Genomic DNA, 17,433 nt, shown 5'->3' with positions numbered 1-17,433 from the left:
CCCCACTGAGCTTTTTTCTTTCATTAACAATTCAGAAAGAAGAACTTTGATTCTCACAGGAAGGCAAGAGATGTGATAGAAGGGAAATAAAGCTGTTCTGGAGAATATGACATGTTCTTTTCCTACTTCTCCCCTTTCTCCTCCCGCCCAAATGAATAGAACAAACCTGTTCATTTTTTTTTACTAGGTTTTCCTTATTTTCTTTTTAAAAATTCAGCGTGACTTCCCAGTCAAAAAATGGGCAAAATCACCATCTATCCAATCACACTAAAATTTGTGTTAATAGATGGAAACAAAATGAATTGTGATTGCTGAAGACTGGAGGAAGATCAGCTAATGAATATCTCCCCACACACACAAATGTCAAGTAATCATTCCCAATTTCCTTCACAAATTTCATTATGGCAAAACAACTGTTTGTCATTGTTTCCAGAGGCATTCTATAGTGCTGTGTGTTAGTGCTTACTTCTCTGGGAGGCAAAATATTCCTTTAATCCTTACACTTTCAGGAATGTACCACTTCGGTTAGCTCATAAGGTAGTGTGTTAGCAAGGTCTACGAATGTTTCCTGTGAAAACAAAATCCCAAGGTACTTGTCAGCAGTAGGAACAAGTCACTCAATAGGATCACATCCTACATTTGACATTTGATCCCTTGTATAAAGCCTAGGAGTTTGGGTTTATGTCATGTAATGCTGTCCCTTGTCTCTCTGGCTCCCTATCTCTCCTTGTTCCAAGAATGTAAAAAAACCAGGATCTCCCTGAAGTGCTTGTCTATATGTGAACTGAATACTCAAGTGCTGGAAACTGAAGAATTTTTTAGCTTCGGCAGTACTCAGATTTGCATGGCTCCCACACACCTGCCTTTTGCATTCCTTTCCCCATGCATGCCATCGTAGAATGACCACCGCGATTGGCCTGCACAGGCTGTTGAGCACTGTAATTTGGTAGGTGCTGAAGGTAGACTGTCCTGTTCTGACATGCCATTACAGAAAATAACCATCACAAGAAACAAAAAAAAATCCCAAAAATAAAACCCAGAAACACTTTGGTGCTTTTCTGTTCTATGGAAAAAAAGAATTGCCTGGTTTTTTGGAGGGCCAGAGGGGTCAGAGTATAACCCCCTTCTCTCTGTGTTGATCTGTAGGCAGCAGAACTCAGAACCTATTCAGGAGTGTCGGTACGTGCCTGCTTTAGTTGACCAGGCTGACTCTTCTGCCAGACTCGAGTCCAACTCCTCTGTGAGCAATTCCCCGCTCTTCCTTCACAGGATCCTCCCGCGCCCTGCTCCGTAACGCAGGCTGGCCCACGTGCAGCAGATGCTGCAGCGTGTGACATTGCTCCTGCAGCGGGTGAAACGCAAAGCTGTCAGACAACGCTGCGTGCTGTGCAGTGACAACTGGGTCCTGTACCCACAACCTGATGGTGCCTGCCTCTTACAGGACCAGGCAAAGTCTTCTGGATCAGGTCACCCCTCTGTGCGAGGGCAGGATGCTGGCCATTCTGCGCTCCGTGCCTGACAACCAGCACAAGGTTGGACTCATCTGTGGTTAATGCAGAAGTGGCTTGGACAGCATAGTCATCTGGGCAGCCTCCAGTGAACTTGTGAGTCACTTCTCAAGCCATCCAAACCTCCCTTTATGACCTCTCTACAGTATCTCCGCAAGGAAGCCCTTTCACATAGTTCCTCCACCATGCAGACTAAGAATGGCAGATGCCCATGTCCTGGAGCAGGAAATTCATTACAGCAGTGACCGAAGGGCAGAAGCGGCCATCACTTTCTCAATTGTCTGTACCTTGAACTCTGAGCAGGAGGAGAAGCATTTGTGTGTCTCCCACCACTCGGTACTCAGTGGCACTAGAGATTTGGTAGTTGCCTAGTGGCAGATGCTTTCTTTTGGGAAGATCGTTAAAACTTTTGTTTCACCACTTCTTCCTACTTTGCCATGTCATCTGACCAGGCGCTTGACCGTGTTATCAGATGGACTCCATCACCTTAAATTCATGGCTGATGAAGGGAAGATGCGCAGCTGATTCCCAGATAAAGTTTATGTATGCTTTACATACACACAGTCTATGTGAGCCTACCCTGTCTAAAAGCCCCCTGAAGGTCCGGCAAAAACTGTGGCTGTGATGTGCCTGTTCCTACACCTTCCAGAACGCATGCTGGCTCTGGTCGCTTGGCACGCGGGTCAGTCATTAACCAAGCCTTGCCTTTCTTTAGCTCACAGTCCAAATGTTTAAAGGCTGCAGAAACAAGCGCAACCTGCTCAACAATGCCAGGCCCCAATAAAAGGGTCTGATCAATAGAGAAGCTTATCCAGGACAGATCAATGTAGCCAAGCGGAACAGCTACTCACCTTCCTGCTGTCATAGTTTTCCTCTGAGCTCACCCTGCCTGTGACTGAAGCTTTCTTTTCTGAAGCCAACGGGTACGGTTCTCTCTCCAGCCATTTCAATCCTGCATCCACAGGGGCTGCTCTCATCCATCACAAGACTCCTTAGGAAGTCTGCCTTTCTTTTCCTTTACTTCGCTGATACCGCTAGTGGGTCAACACTTGAAACATATGAAAGCCTGTTTCCACCTTTGTCTGTCAGTGAAGACTTGGTTTTGGTGGCAGTCATAGAATCACAGAATCATGGAATAGTTTGGGTTGGAAGGGACTTGGAAGTCCAACACCCCCTGCAATGGGCAGGGACATCAACTAGATCAGGTTGCTCAAAGCCCCATCCAACCTGGCCTTGAACACTTCCAGGGATGGGGCATCCACAACTTCTCTGGGCAACCTGCTCCAGTGTCTCATCACCCTCATTGTAAAAAATTTCTTCCTTATATCCAATCTAAATCTACCCTCTTTCAGTTTAAAACCGTTGTCTCTTGTTCTGTCACTACAGGTCTCGGTAAAAAGTCTCTCTCCGTCATCACTAGAGGAGAGCTAGGTCTTTATTGCAAGCTCTTGTCTACTTTACTTCTCAATAGGCTTTTCCGGAAGTTCAAATCTAAGGTTTTGGTCTAGTTTGGTTGTATTCATATTCTGTCCAACTCAAGAAATTACCCTGCCTGTGCTCTTTCTTGTGTCAACGGGTTTCTTGGATGCCAGGCAGGTGTTGGCTTTTTTTGTTGCTCTTGGCTTTATCCTGGGTTTTATCTTAACCCTTTCAGAAAGTTCATTTCTTCGCGTCTGTACCTTGGCTATCCCCAAGCCCCAGAGCATTCCTGAGGTTTATGAGTGGGGTCCTATTCGTGCCCTGTAAGCTCTGGTGTGTAAGCTGCTACTGCTGGAGGTCACAGGCAGTGACTGTACATACTGATATGCACTTGACAGGTAACGAATGGTTGCTGACCAACAACTGGAGCTCACTGACATATTACTCCTAACACATCTTTCTACTTGTTTCTCTCAGCATCCCTGGAGATTGTGGGAGCCACTTAGAATAGCAATGCTAAGTGGAATTGGGGAACAGAGGATGCATCTCATCTCTCTATTTCCATAGCACTTGGTGCAAGCTCCAACAAATACAGCGGACACAGCAATGCCCGCAGTGAAAGTACAGCCTGCCATGTTCCTCTGGGTGCTTGCAATGCTGAATCCCTTCACTTCTGCAGCGTAAGGATCACCGAAGTCGCCTAGGAAAGCTTTCCAGGATCAAGTCCTCTTAAGAACCAATTTTTTTAAAAGGTCACTATGCCTCTAAACCATTAATTAGACATCTATCTGCATCTTTAAACATCTACACAATCATAAAAAAGAAGCCCAAAACAGCAGATTTGTAGCTGTGCCTGAAGAAAGCTAGAAATGATTTTAAATCCCGCACTCAGCAGCCACCACTTCCAAGGCTACGGACAGCAGCAGGTACAGCCTGCTTAAACACAGTCTTCGGGTGGCTGTGGGCAGTTGAGTCCCACAGTTCCCATGCGCTCCTAACCAGGTGAGCACCATTGCTTCCTCTCACCTCAGAGACGTTTTATGCAGTGACAATCCAGTCGTCACTTTACCAGAGCTTTTATGTGTACCTGATAGTCTGATGCTTAACCAGAGCACTAGGTTTGCTTTGTGAGCAACAATTTCTTGCCTACCCATTCTGTTTTCAGACACACCCAAGAGAAAACGTCCTGGCGTATGCTCCGGTTGCCTATTCTGGGCTACCTTCTTCCCTCTGCGCTCTTCAGACTAGGCAGGGAGCAGACCATGAACTGAATGAACAGTAGCTACCTGCTCCTACTGGCCAGCTTTCCTGTAGACACACCTGCGTGTGGCTGTCTAAACATGCATAAACAGAATAAAAATTCTGTCTGCACCACAGTTCATCCAACAAGTTGTTTGTGTTGGGAGAAGCGTGTGTTCAACGTTCAAGTGCAAGTGGTGACGCCTGAGGTGCCTGTCCTAAGTGACAGTATTTCCCTGCAGCAATACAGACATAAGCTTTTCATCACAGTATGGTCCGACCTTTGCTCAGATCTTTACACCACCTAAGTATTAAATATTCTCTTAAATGCCACCCTGAAATGAATATGTGACAAACTGAGATTTCATTTTCCTCTGCACGGTTACTTAAACAGTAAAAATCAGCAGTACTACACGCATCTCCTCACTGATCTGCCTTCTCCATGAGAGCAGAGTATCGCTGCCGTGATTCATTCTCTGTCACCGTGAAGTTTCCTGCTTAGAAATATGCAGCTGTAATCAGTATCCTTCTGTATTCTTGGTATAGCAGCACTGCATATAAGCATGGAGTTGGTATTGTTAACTAAGATCAAATCAATAACGAAAAAGGAAGCAATTTTACGTAATTGGTGTTTTTATCCCTATTATCCCTAACTGTTTCACAAATCTAGAGATAAAACTAGAAAGCAGTTCTGCTTGTTGTGATGTCAGCTTTAATGTAACCTTTCTGATTAACAAAATTAGACAGCAATTAAACAGTGATCAAATTAGCCTTTATTGGTTCATTATTTATAACACCTGTAAGGAAACTGCCTGGAAATGTAAGGGTTGGATCTTTCATCCCACAATACCATGAAACAAAACTAACAGCAAAAAGTGACAGGCTTATTGCATGAATATTGATGTACGCAGCAGAGGGAGATAACATTCTGACACAAGCCCTTAAAAAAGGGTACTGTAATTTTGTTTAACCAAAATTCCTATTTAACAACAAATACGGTTTTCTGCAAAAATCTTATGCTGCCACATGCAACCCCCTGTTACTTAAGTACATCCTGTTTGGGCACTTTCAAGTTTTTCCAACGCCTCAAAATTACTTTGTATTTTTCACTTTCAGTTTTGTTAGATACTTTTTTTAAGACTACCCGCAAAACTACAGCAGTTCCTGTTTCTTTATCTTCACCTACTATGAGATCCAGCGTGTCACCAACTTTCACCTGGAAACAGAAAGAGAAGATGAGTCGTTATAAACATTCCCTGAGGAAAACAAATCCCTGAAGTCTAAGTCCAATTTTAATTTTGTTCCTTTCCTTCCATTTAATATTCTTATCTCACAGGAGAGGAGGAAGGCAGGCAATACTAGACCCATTATAGATCCTCCAGCTATGAACGTCTAGGAAAGCCCTGGCAATACGCAATTAAATGTCTCATGACCTTCTCTGCCAAGAGCTTTACCCTTCCTGTTCTACAACGGACATCTAACTCTGTGAAAAAGTTGTAATGTAGTATGGTTTTTTCCTGAAGGGTGTTTCCTGCCAATCTTTTTGTATCAATACAGACACAAAACAGCAAAATGCAAAGTTCTCCCTCCTGCCTTTAAAACAGTTTAAAGTGTTTTAAAGAACAGAGTGCTGGTCAACTCCTTGCGCTCCTTTCAAAAGTCATAAAAGCAGCATGCCTCTCAAAAACAAGCCTTAACTTTAGGGGATCGGGAATTAAAACTTCTTTCTCCTTTGATGTCCTTTGATGACGGTAACCACCACCTAGGATAACCCTCGCATAACGGGTGGGTAGAAGTATGTTTGTCACCATTCTGGTGAGCTCTGTTGTTGAACAAGTGTGGCCTGCAACCCTTCCGCCTCTTCTAACTGTGTTCCTGTGTGCTCTGTTACAGATACAATAACCTGTCCTGAGCTACCCCAGTTTCAATCCCTTTCTAGGAAGAAACTTTCTCTTTTTCTTTAATCATGTGCCTGCTCCACCAAGATTTAATCATTCCTACTCCATCAACCTCACATCTACCAGCACTTCCTTCAGCATCTTGTCATCTGCCTTCTCCTGACTTTCAGCCTTAGTTTTTACTCCTGTCTTACCCAGGGAACTGGTCACACACACGCAAAGCTGGACGTGGTGTTAGCAATGCTACTCATTCACCTTTGCAGAGCGATTTAGTGGTTAGCTCTTCTGACCCAAGTAAAAGGAGAGAGAAGAAGAGGTCATGTCTTAGTTATTTTCTTGTGGTGTATTAAAAGATTTAAATTTTAAAAAGTCTTACAGTTCTACTTTTCTTCCACAGTTTTTCTCCATTCAGCCTGAGTTCATTATTGTAGAATGCATCTTCTACTTTACTGAAGAAAAACAAGGTTTTATTCCATTTACAGTGTGCAGCAGACCAAATGCAGTTGTTTCTTTGCAGATACACAAGAATACCGCTCACATTTCCACAACTCTAATTTGCCCATAAAGGATACCTTTATTTAAGGTTAGGACAGACTTGAACTGGAAGTAAAGAAAAAGTCTTTCATAGATATTAAATTAAATACTAGAATATAGTTGCTCTGTGCCACAGTTGCAAGCAATAAAAAGCTGTTTCTAAAGACCTGTCCCCTGAATATTCAATGAATAATGTCCCCTTTCCGGCACCAGCCAGTTTAATCATTTTTAAGTGATAAGTTATACTAATATTCTGTTACTAACAACATTGCAATATAAGGCTTCTGTAGGTTGCATTGGATCAAACATTGCGATACATTTATAGAGTGCACATTTACCTGATTGACCTAGTATGTTAGGTTTATACTTACCCTCACCTATTTCTACAGCCATTAGGCAGCGTATTATTTTACTCGCTCAATCTCAAATTAGATCTTTTTGTATTACTTAGTACAGTATTTTGTGTTTTCTTCACTTTAAATAAATAGTAATTGATAGAAAACGCCTCCTCAGCAATCTTAGAAATATTGCAGACAGCAAAAAGCAGAAAACAGGGAGGTAAGGTGAAACAAACAAGAACACCCATATATCCAAACCGTATTTTTAGACACTCAAAACAGCTACACCAAAAAACCCCCAGATACTGAGTTATTCCAGCAATAAAAGGGTATCAAAACTCAAATTTTAGATACATGACATCTTTCTCATCAGCAGGTTGTTTCTTCCATACTTACTTTCTTGCAATGTCTAGACCAGCTTTCATGATCACATCATATCGAAGAGACTGCACTACTTTTTCAAGATCTTTGTAATCTTTTACTACATTGGGATCATTTTCAAATTCATCTTCCAAATTACTTTCCTCTTCATCTTCATCCTCTTCTTCCTCTTCTTCTTGTATGGTTTGTCTGCTCCTTTTCGAGCTTTTGTTACTTTTGTTCCGCAGAGAAAGTACTGAGATATACTCTGGAGAAAGTCTTAGTGCACAGAGTTTTACTGGGGAAAAACTGAAACATCTTCTGTAGTTTACTGTGCTTGCTTGACAGCTACAGAATATGCTTCTCCTCCAAGAGGGATACAGTTTATTAGAGGGGAATTTCTCCCACAGTCCAAACCAGACATTTAGTTTTCTAAAAGCAGTGATGGGGAGTCTGAAGCCAGTCATAGCATACCCTAAAATAAAACAAATATTCATATGTAAAAATGAGCAACTGCTTTGACTATTGGAAGGATTTCTCAAGGTACGGCATCATAGTTACTATGGAAAGATGATTATCTAGTTCCCCATAGAGCAATGCATCATCTAAAAGCACAAGGCTTTATGATGTGCCTTTCTCATACACTGTCCACCATTACAAAGAGCTAAACCACCAGATGAAAAACAAACACTAAAACCCCCAGTGGAATACTCCATTCATAATTCCTTTTCTGGTGTTTAATATTAACTGTCCAAACACATTTGTGGCATTTTCCTCCCTTCATCTGAAATACAACTCGCAAAAGAAACAGAAATGAAGTTAACTATGTCATAAAAAGCACAGTGACCTACATTTATCATGACTCATTCTCAATAAAAGCAATTTGCTCAATACCGCAAGCAAGTAAACCCAGAAGAGTCAAAAGCTGCTTAATTTTGGTCTCTGCTCAGACCACAAGACTCCTGCATGGCAGAATGCTGCACAACGTTCTCCCGTTTCTCCGAATGGCAAATAGCATCAAGGCAGAGTTCAGGAGAAGTAACACTGCTCTATGTACTGCAACTGGACTGATGCCTGCAACACCAGTCTCATGTGCAAGCTCCCCTGTGCTGTTGAGGTGGGACAAGCAGGTGGAAACACCCAAAGAACCCCAGATGTCTTCCAACGCTCTTAGAAACTGATTTACAGACCTTCCTAGCTAGGTGGAGCACTGGCTTTTCCTATGGCCTTGTATGTGTGGAAGGAAACACGTGTTTCTTCACGAGACTGGAGTTTGTTTTCCCTGCACCCAAGTGAACTCTGCCGAGATCTGAATGAGGGTTTTTTTGCGGTTGGGGAAAAACTCTGATCAATGAGGGCAATTACTGGGCAAATAAAAATAATCACAACCCCCTTGGCTTTTTTAAATTGAAATATGTAAACTTAAAATTTATGACACACAGTTTAAAAATTAGGATGGCGCAATCCTTACAGACGACTTACGTCTCTCCTCAGTTTGGGGACAAATTCCTAAAACAGTTACTTGAATGTATGAACAATTATTATTGCTTATTTTTAGCGCTCAGTCTCACTTTGTTCCCCGTTGGCCAGCGGGTACCACCGGCCGCTGAGACGGCCCCCGCCAGAAGGCCAACAGCACGCCCCAAATACGAAGGGCGGCCTCTTCCCCTCGTGAAACCTTAAGGCGGACAGAGATTCACCCACCACAGGGGACACAGGGCTGAACGCTGCTGAAGGCGGGAAGTCCGTTGAAAAGCACGCAGCCAGGACAACGCCAGCCATTACGGCGTGCAATGGGTGCCCCCGCCCCAGGGACAGTCCCTGTCCCGCCCTTAGGGCCCTCGGTGGCGGGCCCGACGCCGGCGGAGGGCCCGGGGAGCCCCGGCTTCTCTGGCCGCTGCCCCCAGGGGAGGCCGCGGCGCGCAGGCCCGGCCGACGCCCACCCCCGTCCCGCCAGCCCCCACAGCTCCCGCGGCCCCGCGACCTTTGACACGGAGGGGAGGCCCGGCGAGGCTCGGGGCGCAGCGGGCCGCGGCCGAGGCGCGGTTACCTGGGTCCTCCAGCCGCCTCAGGCCCGGGCCTGCCGCTGCCGTCCCCGCGCCGCCGCTCGCAGGCCGGAGGCGGAGCCGCCTCAGCCCGGGCTCGGCGCCCTCTGCCGGGGCCGGGGCCCGGCGGACCGGGTGCGGGCGGGGGGGCTCCTCGTCCCGGGGCGGGAAGGTGAGGGCGGGGAGCGGAGGTGCCTCTCCCCTTCCCCGCCCTCCGTGCCCGCCGGCGCCGGGCGGGGTTTGGAGGCGGTTTGGGAGCGGCGGACGGAGGGAGCTGGGAGAAAGGCGGGAGGGCGGCGGGCTGAAGCGGGTACCCTCCCGCCCTCTCCTCAAGCCACCTGGACCTCAGCGCCAGGGGCCAGCCTGTGTTTTCAGCCCCTCAGGCTCTGCCCACATGCCCAAACCAGAACACAGTGGAAATCTCCTACCGGGGAAACGCCTCCAGCAGATGCTAAAGTTTCCTGACCACAGATTAATTTGAAAGGCTTGGCCACGGTGAGAGTCTAATCCGAATCCCATTGTGGTCTGGGTTTCCCCTGTCCTTATCTTTGTTACTTTTCTTCACGTTATGTCTCCTTCTTTCACTCCACATCTCCATTACTGGTGGTAATCCATACTCCCTTCTCGTTGGCGCTCAGAAACAAGGAGAGGTGCATCCCTCCTTCTGCCTTCTTCCAGCTTTCTCTCTGCCACGCACCAGCACAGCTCTCTTCTGAATGCTCTGATTGCTCGGCATTTGGGGAATTCTCTGTATCCATACAAAACAGGTACAAAATGCAACATCACCAGATTGGCAGCATCTTGCCCTGATGCAAATGCCCGTAACAAGGTTCAGGGTAATTTTGGCACATGAAAAGGCTCCTCAGCTTTGAAGTTCTACTTTAAAATGCCCATCACCTCACCTCATAAACCTATCCTCTCTTGGAAAGTTACCAGCAAATACAGAAAGTGATATAAGTGGTGCTACTGCTGCACAGTAGCTGTGCAATTAGCACGGGCATTGTAAGTGATTGCTTAATTTTACACCTGTATAAACTTTGTCATAAAACATTTGAATGAGAGGTTTTTATGTCAGGGATATTTTGTAATGGAGCAATTCCTTGGCAAAGCTATTTCCCCTCCTTAGAAACCTCACTGGGAAGGAAGCTGCGAACATCTTTATGTATTTTGAATGTTCCAGTGCCCAGTTCTGTGAGATTCTGACCAATTACAGCTGGGAATGTAGCTGTTAGCTTTTTGGCGCTTTTCCCTCATATGTCTTAAAACATACATACATCCTTATTGAGAGAAAAAAAAAAGTTGATGAGAGTAACTTTCTTGCATTCATAGTAGGACATAATGAGTCAGAACAGAAAATGGATGCCTGAACAGTGGGGATTCTCTGAGCAGAAACGCTACCTCTTCTATGGGGGAAAAAACCCACACCCAAAACCCAACAAAAAAACCCCAAACCTAGCTTTCCATACACCCCATTCTTTTCAGAGCTCTTAGAATCTGATTTGTCTCACGTAGGATTAAAGTCATGCTCTAACTTTGCTAAGAGTGAAGATAACTTACTCCTAGTAAACAAAGATATAAGTATTAGGGCCTTTCTAGGTTTGTCTGGCATTATACATCTTTATTGCATCTTCATATTGAAAGGCAAAGTAAAGAATGTGCCTAAAGTCACTCTGTCTTTTGTATTCTTCAAATATGATAATATAGTGGCATCTTACAAAACCAGAAAGTAATCAATTCACCATTCGGTATCCTTTCCTGCAGGTCTTACAGTTTGCAGGTTAATAGTGTGGCACTCAAACAGGTCCCTCTCCAGTCACAGGGGAAATGTAACTTGGATGTCACAAACAGGCATCATGCATCTGATTTATCTCATCATTGTGCAACACCAACCAGAGACATCGCCTCTGTCTCGCTTGCTTCATTTCCTAGTCCAGCTACATGGGTGACTGTTCTAGTTGTACTAGTTAGAAGCTACATCATGTTACTATTATGTCTCGGTCACGAAAGCAGATCCTTACCAAGGTTTTTGTCAGGATTCATTCAGCCCTGGACTGTAGAGGAACTTCAGTGTCACACGGGTCTCCTTGTCATCAGGTTTCCTTCATGCCACAGAGTAAGAAGGGCCATGAAAGCCCTCGTCTTAAGATTTGTACTCCAGTTGTGTGAGGTCTTGGCAACTCCAAACCTGGGTCATTAAGTGCATTTTTTAATGACCAAAAAGGCAAAAATGAAGTTAATATTCATTAGTCCTACTTTAATTATATCAAACTGTAATTATAACCAAAACCGACAGGGTGAAGACCAGAGTCAAATTTTTCTCTTCTTCCAGTTTACCATTAGATGGCAGTGAATAGCTCCCTCTCAAAGCTGCCACGAGCGCGGGCTGTGCTCTCAAGAGGCTTTGCTCAAACGCAGGCTAGTCATACATATATCTGACGAGGATGTTCTTTAAGCTTTGAAGCTTTTTTAAAAAAAACCATATGACACTTCAGCAACATACAGTCAAAAGTTTCAGCTTTGGTAAGAAACAGTGATCATTCATCTCTGGCAGATTAGTGGTGGTCTATGTATCCTTTTGAAGTTTAGGTGAGAAATTAGTCTGACCAAGATGTATTCTTCTTCCCATGGCTATTCTCATAGAATTCATTTTTTTTTCAGTGGAGTCAGCTCCTGTCTAGGAAGGGTAATTCCTCTCTTGTTTACGGTTTTCATTTTGTGTATTTCAATATACTCCCTATGAGATTCACTCACAAGGAGATTAGTCTTTTAGTTTTGATAGCTCAGAGAGAAAATTCTTAATAGCTTTTGACCTGTATGTTAGAATCTGCAATTGGGAATTCCCTCCCCACTGCCCAGGGTTTTTTTTTCCTTTACCTTTATTTTCCTGCAAGTGACAGCAGTAGATCTGCTGACACTTGTTGCATCTCAAAATAAAGTCAAGAGCACCATGTTGCCATTCTAGCCCCGTGAGTAGCTCTGACTAACATTCTGCCATGCACATCTCACCAGATTACTTGTCACTGCAGATTTAGCTTCAGCATTACCTTGTTGGAACCACACGCCTTTTAAATTACACTGCTTATTTCAAGGTGTACTGAGAAGGTGACTGGACAGTGTTCTATGCATATTTATGCAGCCTGGGAAAACACAGTGTCCCTGTGTGAGCACCACCTTTAAGTTTGTCCATATTAATCTGAATAATCAGCTAAAGCTCCCTGACTGCTAATTCACCTTTTCCAGTGTCACACCTATTGTAACTGCTTAGATGTTCTCTTTTCTTAGTCCATAGTCTGGAGGCAATTCCTCTAGCTTGTTATTTGCATCCAGTCTATGACCAAATAATCCTACCATCTCTTTCTCTAAACCCTGTCTCTGACAACTAATCTTTCATGCAGCAGAAACTCCTTTTCTAGCCCTTCCAGTGCTACCTTTTCAGTTGGCACACTGCTCTGAACAGGTTTTCCTTTCTCACACATTTACCCATATAATGTACTGTGCCATTTTTACTGTAAAACATTGGTTTTGTTCTCTTTAGGATACCTTTAATGTCTCCAGCCCCCATGTACACAGAAATTTGGCTCTGTCTCTCTCTACTGACCAACTCTCTGTGGTTGCCATTTCATCTCTTGCAATAACAACCGCATTATGAACTTCTGTCCACTTTTTCCTGCAGCCACATTGGCGTCCTGCAGAGAGAATCCCTTGCCAGAAGTGAGCAAGGTCTCACAAAGCACCTTTGCTTGCAGCCTACTTATTCCTTGAAAACTCGTCTTGGACATTATAGATGGATAATTAGATGAGTAAGGTAAGGTGGATGAGTTTCAGGTATTGTTTTATATTTCTTTAAGTGATGGAGATATAGGCACTTGCTAAAGTAACATTCTTTTTTTTTTTTCCCCATCCTTTTCACTACCTGACTAATTTGGCTTTTGTCTGCCTATTCTCTTTTACAGTAGAAGGCCACGTTGAGCCATAATGAGAAAGAAAATGGAGGTGGGCAGTGCAGACTGCTCTGACCAGCGCTAAAGAAGCTGATAGAGGCCACCCTAATAAGTCAGAGCATGGCGACTCACCTAAACCAGAAATACATAGCTGCCTTGCCAGCGAAAATCAGTGTTACATCAGTAGTTAGGCAAATGGGAGGAAAACAGTGAGTAGCTTCCTTCAGTCAGCCTGGTATTCAATCCAGCTACTTGGAGATTAAAGGCTCCGCAGTTTCACTGCTGATTCTTCAACTCCCCAATTTGGTGAGAGGTTTGCAATGAGATTTGTTTGTTTGGTTTTCCCTCACGTTCTTGTTTGCCAGTTGTCTAAAACATGATATTTTTTTGTAGGAAATGTTAATGTACTGTTTCCTAAGCTGGGTTTTCAGACTTTCATTCATTCTGTAGTGAACATGCTTAGGTCCTGCTGGTTTTGGTTGCTGCTCTAGAATTTATCTAGCTACCGCTAACAGCGGGTGGCAAATGCAATAAAAAGAAAAAGCAATCAATTAAGCATTTGTTATTTGAACCTTACTTATTAACCATAAAACTACACATTCCATGAGCAAATGTTAATTAGTTTGAATTATTTGTTTACTTCCCTGTTTCCTCTGTATTCTCCTCAGATTAATGGCTTTACTATTTAGAATATAATGTTCTCTTCTCTAATTGATAGTAACTAATTCAAGATATATGCATGCAAGTCTAACATAATTAATTTCCAATGACGAAGTTTAGATTGTTCCTCCGTCTGTGTACAATTAAATTTTTCTTTTTTTAAAATTATATTTTGTGTCAGGTTTGCTTTTAAAAGCAGAAATAAGGCTGTTCAAAGTACTTCAGCTTCCATTGTGGCTAAGGGACAAAATTGCCTTAATTAGCATTTATAAACATTACTGCTTTAGGAAAGAAAAATTTATCTGTAGGTTTCAATACACCTTTGATATAAAAAAAAAGTAATAATATAAATAAAGGTGGGGTTAGAATGTCAGAGTAATCATATCGCTTGGTGTCAAGGCTGTCTCATCCTTTCACAGCGTCCAGCTGCAGAGATATAAAAGATGTATAAATCACATAGTAGGAAGATCTGGGATGATCTGTCTCCCAGGGAAGTGTGTCCTTGCAACACTTGCTATTTAAACTCTGGATGTTCTCATCACTACGTGACCATTCCTTCTCTGCTCATTGCCTAATGATACCTTGTGACAAAGAGTTCACCATCTAAAAGATACAGGAAGTCTTAACACTCTTAGTGATACAAGATACATGTTTCCTTTCAGCAGTTAATCTTTTCAAATCCTAGCCTGGTCCCTTTTTATATTATGAAATGGGAAGAAGAGCTGATCTACCTTCTAGAACTTGTCCATTTATACACCTTTTAATCATATTTGTTCTTATTTTGTCTTCTAAAATAAACAGTTCCAACTTTCTCTGTTCCTGTTTATCAGATTTCTCCATGGTTCATTCTCATTACCTTGTTATCTCTGCCTGTCCCGTACTCAAACTAGAAATTACCCAGAAAAGGTTACAAAAGAATAAGCCTTTCAGGACGCCATGCAGCAGTCATGACTAGGAGTGCTCTGTAAGGCAGCTCCCTTTTTATATAGACTACCTTTTTGATAACTGTGGGTAAAAATCTGCCCTGTCTAGTGGCAAAGAGAAGGCAGTAAGTAAAGATAAAAAATAAGCAAACCATAACAAACAAAAAAGGGAAATGGAAAAATACTAGATTCAAATTGCAAGATACAGATTTTCAACACTTCTCAAGAGAAGATAAAGACTTCCACTGTTCTCGGAAAAAATGCTTGGTAGGCAGGGCTAAAAAGTAGTTCTTGAAATGTGTCAGGGATAGAAGAAATCCCAACAGTCATAAACTAATGATGATGGTTAAAATGACTAATAAGGATGCAGAGATTTTCAGTGAACATTTTTTCATTTGTTTGGAATGAAACAGAATGAAGTAGTAGTATAATATCAGGATGACTAACTAACTTTTCATCCATTGGTAAGAGAGGTAATGCAGAATATCATATCCAATGGGAGAAATCACAGACTTAGAGAGCTAGTGCTCAAGCTAATGGTGAGAAGAACTTGGTTGCACTAATTGCAATTAGTAACAACTCTCATCATAGAAGGAAAATTCAAGGAGATGGTGAAAGTGCTAACATTGCACTATTGTTCAAGACATGGAGTGAGATAATCTCAAAATTGTATCAGACCACAAACATTATGAAGCTGCAGCTGCAAAAAAGACAAATTTCTTTCTAAGCTGCATCAACAGAGTTGTTGAAGGCTGAACTCTCAGTTTGAGTAGAGCATGTTATTTTGGACAACATGATCTAATGAAGACAGATTTGAGAGACTACAAAGGAAAGTGACAAAAATGCATAGAAATCCTATGGAGAAAGGTTGAAGGAACTGAACCTGTTCCTCAAAATAAGGGAAAATATAGTAGCAAATGTCTGAGCTAATAATCTGCACTCTTTTGGTAGTCAGTGAAGAGATGTAGGCATCTCCAGGATGTGATTAATCTGTTTCAGATGTCTATGTCAAAATGATATTAATTACATCATAGAAGCACTCGTTTCCCTTCATCATCTATCAAGCGTTTCCAAGGAGACTCACTTCGATGTAGACGGCTGCTGTCATGTGACCCTTCCTTCCTCCTCTCAACGCGAAGTGCTTGGTACGTTTCCAGCCAGTAAACACTTTGTTACAAATCTGGCCATCAATTATTATCTGTGTGCTTTACTATGGCAATGCAATAAATCATTACTTTAAGTTTGCAGCAACGAAGAATTTGTATTAAGAGAAATATACTCTGCAAAGATAATTTGGCAAAGGAACAGGAGGCCTATAGGCTGTGGAATACCCTTCATCGTTTTTTTCTGAGAATTATGTTTAAACATGCCTCAAATCAGAAGATGGAGAAAATGACCTTTGATCATTTTTACTTCTTCATGTCTATAGACCTGTTATCTCACATTATGCCTCATGAGCTGAAGGAAAGCCCTGTCTTGGTTTTGTCCCATACCAAGTAGCATGATCCCAAACACTTCCTGAGCATGATTCCGGGGTTGGCCCAGGCCAGGGACAACTATCTACCAATAGGCAGTTTAGGTTCAGCCTCCGTTTTCTGGAGGCTAGGAGAGTTTAATAGTATGGACATGGCTAGACATGTCAGTTGGCCTCAAGGCCAAAGAACAGGCTCTGCCACCATTTAATTTGTTTGTATTGATGTCACCCAAGAGTTTGTTTGACTTAGGGAGAAAGGTGTGCTTTCAAGCAGATCTGAAGCCACACCTAATTGTGTAAGCGGACACCATCCCTTCAAGTCTACCCAGAAGTCAAAAGATCCGTGGGTATTAGAGCGGCAACTATTAAACATTTCTTCTTGAGACTATTTCTGGAATCATAATTTCCCTTCTGCTCAAACTTCCAGGCTTATGATTCCAGGGTTGGAAATCACGGCTTTGTTTACTTCCATAACTATATGCCTCTAATTAAGCAGCCCGATGCTTTTCGCCTTGGATCAATGTAGAAGGGAAACAGTGGCACCGATGGAATCCTGGTGTAATGAGGGTCTGGATCATGGCAGCAAGGCCCATGTCTGAAGACATGTAGAGTTGAATCCAATCAACATTTATTACCAGGTGGAGATTTACAGTACCACCAATCATGCCTTCCATTAAAAACTCTACTAATATAAATTTAATATATACCCTCCACTGGAAGAAGGAATGTAATCCTCAACATATATTCCAAGTTCTTACCCAAGACACATGCCAAACAGTTTTGTCCTGCTGTCTAAAACCAGCTTCAACCAGCCATCTCCCATCAGTATTTCAATCTTGTTCTGCAATGATAGTGAATGTGCAATTGTAAGGAAGGGTGCTTCAAAAAAGCTGGCAAATTTTGATTATATGGCTGGAGCTTTGATCCTGCTGCAAGGTAGGTACTTTCTGTAAACAAGTAGCAAGAGAAGGGCCAGCCTAGCATATGAAAAGATAGTGTTTCTATATATTAGAAAATATTGACCTGTGAGTTTCTCAAGGCAAAATCCATATGGCAAAAATGGACATCAAAGAAACTTATCACCAGATGATGTC

At 42.8% G+C, this 17,433-nt stretch overlaps 1 protein-coding gene across 4 annotated transcripts; it reads right to left on the bottom strand.

The window, feature by feature from the left end:
- Window positions 1–4,916: 4,916 nt before the first annotated feature.
- MTRES1 (mitochondrial transcription rescue factor 1) lies at window positions 4,917–17,433 on the bottom strand. Of its 4 annotated transcripts, XM_075145611.1 has the most exons (6): window positions 17,363–17,433; window positions 17,098–17,180; window positions 11,360–11,526; window positions 7,333–7,771; window positions 6,441–6,513; window positions 4,917–5,382 (listed from the first exon to the last, which is right to left on the bottom strand). In XM_075145611.1, the coding sequence occupies exons 3-6, from the start codon at window positions 11,379–11,381 to the stop codon at window positions 5,206–5,208; spliced, it is 711 nt and encodes a 236-aa protein (XP_075001712.1). In that variant the 5' UTR covers window positions 11,382–11,526; window positions 17,098–17,180; window positions 17,363–17,433; the 3' UTR covers window positions 4,917–5,205. The 4 variants fall into 4 exon arrangements, 3 of the variants coding, with proteins under 3 accessions (XP_075001712.1, XP_075001714.1, XP_075001713.1); XM_075145613.1 differs by lacking the exons at window positions 11,360–11,526; window positions 17,098–17,180; window positions 17,363–17,433 and adding an exon at window positions 9,281–9,507; XM_075145612.1 differs by lacking the exons at window positions 11,360–11,526; window positions 17,098–17,180; window positions 17,363–17,433 and adding an exon at window positions 9,347–9,505.

This window comes from Calonectris borealis, chromosome 3 (genome assembly GCF_964195595.1).
Source record: "Calonectris borealis chromosome 3, bCalBor7.hap1.2, whole genome shotgun sequence".
Classification (NCBI taxonomy): Eukaryota; Metazoa; Chordata; class Aves; order Procellariiformes; family Procellariidae; genus Calonectris; species Calonectris borealis.
Note: the sequence above shows the minus strand (reverse complement) of the source record. Positions and strands in the feature narration are given on the sequence as shown.

What these genes read in the sequence shown, in the direction of transcription:
- MTRES1 (XM_075145611.1), bottom strand. Translation starts at nt 11,381, where the DNA reads ATGAATCCTGACAAAAACCTTG. An exon ending in GAATCCTGACAAAAACCTTG is followed by an intron (nt 7,772 to 11,359) that starts GTAAGGATCTGC and finishes GTTTTATTTTAG; the next exon opens with GGTATGCTATGACTGGCTTC. An exon ending in GGTCTAGACATTGCAAGAAA is followed by an intron (nt 6,514 to 7,332) that starts GTAAGTATGGAA and finishes GTTTTTCTTCAG; the next exon opens with TAAAGTAGAAGATGCATTCT.